General features: G+C 40.1%; 1 protein-coding gene across 1 annotated transcript in view; it reads right to left on the bottom strand.

Annotated features, from left to right (window-relative positions):
- Window positions 1-3,540: 3,540 nt before the first annotated feature.
- Window positions 3,541-6,000, bottom strand: part of CMTM8 (CKLF like MARVEL transmembrane domain containing 8) — a 33,426-nt gene continuing 30,966 nt past the window's right edge. Inside the window, exon 4 of the mRNA XM_084281548.1 lies at window positions 3,541-4,040. Within this exon, the coding sequence (XP_084137674.1) occupies window positions 3,957-4,040 (84 nt within the window). The 3' untranslated portion in view covers window positions 3,541-3,956. The remainder of the gene's footprint in view (window positions 4,041-6,000) is intronic.

The raw sequence follows: 6,000 nt of genomic DNA, 5'->3' as shown, positions 1-6,000 counted from the left end.
GGCTGCCGGCCCCGCTCCCCTCAGCGCCCACCGGCCCGCCACCGCCGGCACGGAGGCGGCGGGGCTGGGCGGCGCCGAGGGGCCGCTGAGGGGCAGGGCGGAGCGCCGAGCCTCCCCGCCCGGCCGGCTGGGGTGGGGAGAGGGCAGAGGGAGGGTTTTGGGGGATATGGGGTGAAGGAGGAGCCGGCTCGGTCCCCCTCGGACTGTGGTGGCTTGGCTGAGGTGTCCGCTGAGGGGACAGCTTCCCTCACGGAGAGTGCTCTCGCACCAAAACTACACAACGAAGCACCAAATCTCCACAGAAAACCCACAAAAGCACCACCAAACCCCACAAAAGCACCACCAAAGCACCACAAAACCCCCCACCAAAGCACCACAGAACCCCCCCACCAAGCCATAAGCCGTCTGATTTGTCCCAAACATTAGCACTAAATGGGGCACGGCAGGCAAAACTGGCAGAATGCCCCGGTGCCACGCTTTGGGTGAAATCATGCGGAGTTGCAAACAGCGCTCAGCGAAGGAAGCTATATGTTTCCTCGGGTTTAAAAATAGCTTGCTTTGCTTTCTGATAAGCAGGGTGAGAGGAGGCCTCTGAGCTGGGCACACAGAGCTTCTACACTCAGTAGCACAGTAACCCCATCATACGCTTTGTTCTGAAGTTAGGATGTGTGTTCTGTTCATATTTAGTTATTAACAGGTCCTTGAGCAACTAAGATTGTCTTAGGAGTGAAGACAGGAAAGTTCAGGTGATCTTCAGCACAGATATAGGGTCTAGCATAAGGCATTTACACGAGCAAGACAGGGTTTGTGAGTGTAGGCAACAGCTCAGCAGAGGTTTTGGTTTTTATCTAGTAGTTGCAATAAAAGATATTACCTCTCCCACCAACTTGTAACCCATCTCATTAGATATCTAAGCTGCAACATTACCAATCTACATGAGGAAAATGATGAGAAAGCAATTTTTTAATAGCTTTTTATATTTTCCATACTGTTCCACATTTATGGTTTCCTTGCAGGCCCTGTGGAGGAAGGCTCTGGTAATTTCTGTACTTCCTATTAAGAAATATATTTTTCTTGCCTGCTGATTCAGCTAGTTCTTAATTTCTCATGAAAGTATGTATATGACTGGGACCCTGCTGATCTGAGTTTAGCCCAGTGAAACAGAAATACCTTTACACGAATGCATAATAGTCATATTTTCTACTCAAAGATATGGCATTTTCCATAAACACTGGCACAGACTCGAGTCTAAAACACCGCTGAATTTCCAGTTTTGATTATAATTCTCAAGAATTTTGCTAAGGATTTCATCACTTCCCAGCTTACTTTTAACAAAGGCTTCTTTCTATCTTACATACCAAAATAAATGTCTACAGCCCCAACTCTTGTTGTAGTTGTTACGTGATAAACCACAGCTAGGTTATCTTCTTTATCAACATTAGAATATACAGAAGCACAGGTCACAGCTGGCAAGTCACTATTTAAGACTAACACATCTGGAAGAAATCCATGACCTTTCGGATGCTTTTGCCTTTTTTCAGGCCTGAAATAGAGGCAGAAACCTTCAGAAGTAATTCTCAGCTTGTATTGTACCCAATTTTAACGAGACATGCAGATCACTTGAAAAACAATCACTTGGTAGCTGGGGAAGACATGGGAAATGAGAAAATTGAGAAATAGCATGGAAAGTAAGATGGTTATCTTTTCAAATGGAAAGAACAAGGCAGATAAGTTATGGTTTGGGAAACAAAGCAAGGCCAAACACAGAATAAATTTGTGCCTAGTATGTATTTATCTTGTTTTTTTTAACTCAGCAGATTTAAAAATTTAATTCCCAGACTTGCCTTTGGAAGACATTCTGCACGTCTTCCCTTGAGGATCAGGGCTGAAGACTCAGAGATGAGGTAGACATTTTGCCAGGAGCATTCCCTAGCTGGCAATATTGTGTTTGTAACCTTCATTAATGGGTTTACTCTGACATATAGTGGCTGTTTTCTAACACGCAGTTTTTTGGTAAACTGGATGAAACATATTACTCCCTTGTAGCTCTTCTCCCTCTTGCTAACTCTATCCACAAATGTTGTCTGGGTTATGGTGTTAGACCACCCATCACAGTTACCACAAGGTCATGAAACATTCATGCAAAAGCAGTCATGTTCTTTGAACTTAGATATGTCAAGTATGTCAAATATCATGCAAGAAAGAATTTCTATTACCACTCAAGCATTTTCACAGCTGGGAAATCACTCAGGAGATTTTAATTTTGGCTATATTTCTAGTCACATTTAATCAGGTGACATTTGTATCATTTTATGCCTTTGATTCTTTTCCAGCAATGGGAAAGAGCATATGGGATTTTAATGACACATTTTATCTGTGCAGATAAAATGCATAGTTGGTAGCCCTTCTTCATTCTCAGGACAGGATAATATTAGCAAGCAGCAGACAGCCTGACCTTTGTTACGCAGGCCAGATGCAACTGCAGACAAATATAGGCATTTAAATAATATCTTGGCTTCCCTTATATTGAAATCCTGTGACTCCAATAGATAATCAAGAACAAACCAAGGGGATTGAGAATAGAATTAGCTGGCTGCTGATAAATCTCCCTAGCTGCAGGACATGCATGTAAGTAAGCACACATCATTTACTCACAGGGAGAAATGCTTCTTTGAAGCTGCAAGATTTCTCTACTACCAAATATATTAGTTCAACAACGTCTTCGAAGACCAGAAGAGTCCAAATCCTCTTAATGCAGGAATAAGGGATTTACCAGTAGTTTTACATGAAACTTGAAATAATATCACAAAGTAATCACAATCTTGCTCTTCACATAATTCCTGGAAAAGATTCCGTAGGTAATTTCTATTTGAAAGTCATTTTCAAAGGTATTTGTCTTGAAAGTCATAATCTTCCATCATACTTCTGTTTGACTCAAAGATATTTAAATGTGAGTCAAATTAAAAACTTCATTTGTTAAACTAACAACTCACAAATGACGCCAATAAAGAGGGAAGGAGGGAGAAAATTCACTAGTGTCTTGACAATTCTTCTAGGGATTTCATCTTTGTATCATTTAATAAGATTTTGATACCCAGATTTTATTTAGGACAGATTACTGGCCTAATCTGAGGAGAGAAAAAAAAAAAAAAAAAAAAAAAAGGAACAAAAAGAAACAGTTCTCAGAGAAACAAAAATTATACCTTTAGTAGGTGTTGAGTAGGTTAAACACTGAGCATTACAGGCTTGTTGTCTAGACTTATGCCTTGGAGCCTGCTGGATTTGAGAAACCTGTTGAGATAATGTGTTTCAGACGCACCACTCCTCCAGCAAGCTTCAGACCTACATTAATAGGTTCCAGAACCAATCTCATGACTAAAAGAGGTTATTAAAATATGTAAACTGACAGCATCATCGGAATTCCAAGTAGCATATACTTTCCACTGAAAAAGAGATAAAAAAGCAAACCCGTACTCCCAGGTTACAAAACATGCAAAGTTGGGTCATTTATTTATTTATTTTTAAAGTTTTTAGGGTTTTTCTTCTGCACAATGCCACTTTTTATACATAGTAACTAGACAATATCAACCTCAGTGTTGATTTGTAGCATTCAGTATCAAAATACAACTGTCACATTTAAAAAGTTAAATTTACAATATTGGCACATCATTTCAGCAAAGTTTATTAAAGGTTTAGTCATAAGATCTACACAATGTCTAGAAAAATACCATGTTAATTTTAAAAGAAGTATGAAATTTTATTATACAGTACAACGTCAATGTTAGGTGTCACTAAATATGATATTGTATTATAAATACCCATTTTAATCTCAGTTAAAATATATTTCCAGTTCTAACAGAAACATTCGAAAAGATCCGATCCCTCTTCCAAGCTTTCATCAAATGAGTACAATCCTCAAGGTAGTTCATACTACAGAATTCACTTTAACAAAGTATTTACTGCAAAGTTCTTGATCGCCAAGATATAAAGCTAAAATACGTATTTCCAGCATAGCAGGAGGTAACCATGAAGGCAAAGAACTGTAGAGAGAGGGGAAAAAAATAGATATTAGAAAAAAAAAAAAAAAGTATTCTCATTTCTATGAAAAATTAGTTATGGCATTTGGAAAAGGGAAAAGTACCAGATTTACTAAAATGGTGCCCTTTGGCCTCCTCATACTTGGGTTGCCAACAGTCAACACTAAGTAAGCTTATATGTAGAAATATGGGCCTAGAAGCAGCCAAAACGAGGACTATTTCAACACTTACCTCCACATTATATTCCCTCAGTATGGATGGTGTGGACCAGACGCCTGCCAATCCTACATGTGCAGCTTGTAACACCAATTTCTGGTAAAGACTGAGGGATAGCCCATGGGAATGTTTTGTAAATAAATACAATGCTGCTGTGTTCCAGGAATTGCCTAAAGCCCACCCATGCCCCAGCGTGGCACACCTTGCATCCAGGTAGCTTGTTCTTAGAAGAGACCAGGATTGAAAATTCAGGCCTAGGCACGTTCTCAAAGAGCAGTATCAATCAGGTTACTAATTTCAGTGGTCCTCTACTAATGAATAAAGGTATTCCTCAGTGCAAATAATAGTGACAACAACCATGGTGAGATATTACTGCTTTCTCAGAAATCGACTGCAGAGCGAGCCTTCTGCAGCGGGCTAGATTTATTTTATACTGGAGGATTTTAAGAACTACAGAGTATCAGTGGTGCTGCTTCCACAGCCCTTGCAGCATATGCACCCAGAAACCAAAGAACAGCTGTGAACTATTTCAGTTGTACTGATAAAGTCCAATTTGGTGCCAGTGGTTAAGTTCCTGCTAATCACTGCATGCTGTACAAAATAGCTTATGATAAGGCCAGAATGCTTTGTGCTGGTAACTGAACCAAATAAAGCTGACACTGCAGAGAGGATTAACACTACTTTTCTTGGAGGTCAGCAGGGATAGGGACGAGAGGGAACAAACACAAGTTACAAGAAGGGAAGCTTTGGTTAGATATTAGCAAAAAAAATTCAGTGTAAGATTAATCAAATAGGACAAAAGGGGCCCAGAGACATTTTGGAATATCCATCCTTGGAAATGCTCAAAACTCAACTGGCCAAGGCCCTCAGCAGTGTGGTACACGTGAGCACTGCTCTGGAGGAGGACAGGTGGGACCAGATGACCTCTAGAGGTCCCTTTCAGCTGAAAAATATTCTTTTCTGAGAGCAAGTCATTGCTAGGCATGTAAACAGCCAGCAAACCTAGGCCCTCCGATAGAGGACTTTTGGTGAGTCTGATCTAATGTAAATTTAATCTGTGACACCAAAACCTGTAGACGATAATGCAAAAATCGATTACAGTAGAAAATGGTAGCATTCTTCACAAGACTATTGTTTCTTAGGAAATAAAAGCTCCATCCAAAATCTTTCCAACAGAGAGCAACTGTAGGAGATGGATGATTCACTAAATTATCACAAACATCTATCCACGAAACCCTTAATGGGTTTGGAGAGCAAGAATCTACATTTAATAGTTTATTCAGACAGTGCATTAGATAAACACTATTAGGGGGTATTAGAAGAGATTCCAAATATCCCACGAGACACTGAGCATTGTTGCATTTTGCATAAAATGTTTATCAGCATGGAAGCTTATCTAACAGCAAGCAAGTTCCCATCAACAGCACTGGCTGAGTAACTGATCAATAATTACACACTGCGAAGAGGAGAAGAACCTGAACAGCACTGAAGTGACAGGGATGTGGATATACCATTCCCAAGGCAAAAACAGAGCAGTTTTCAGGTCTCCGTGTTCATCACTGTGTAAAATAAGCTTCAGATGGAAGACAGGATTCACGAATAGTCCAGAAAAGAGAACTGCTGATGCATTAACTGTCAGCAAGGTAGCTGTAATTCAGGGTTACTCTGTAAAATTCAATTTCTCTACTGTTGCCAAAACATGCAAAAAGTTCTTTTGCAACTCCCTTAACTGAGCTAGAGAATATCT

This window comes from Netta rufina, assembly GCF_964035555.1.
Source record: "Netta rufina genome assembly, chromosome: 2".
Classification (NCBI taxonomy): Eukaryota; Metazoa; Chordata; class Aves; order Anseriformes; family Anatidae; genus Netta; species Netta rufina.
The sequence above is the reverse complement of the archived record's forward strand: the minus strand, read 5'-3'. Positions and strand labels throughout refer to the sequence as shown.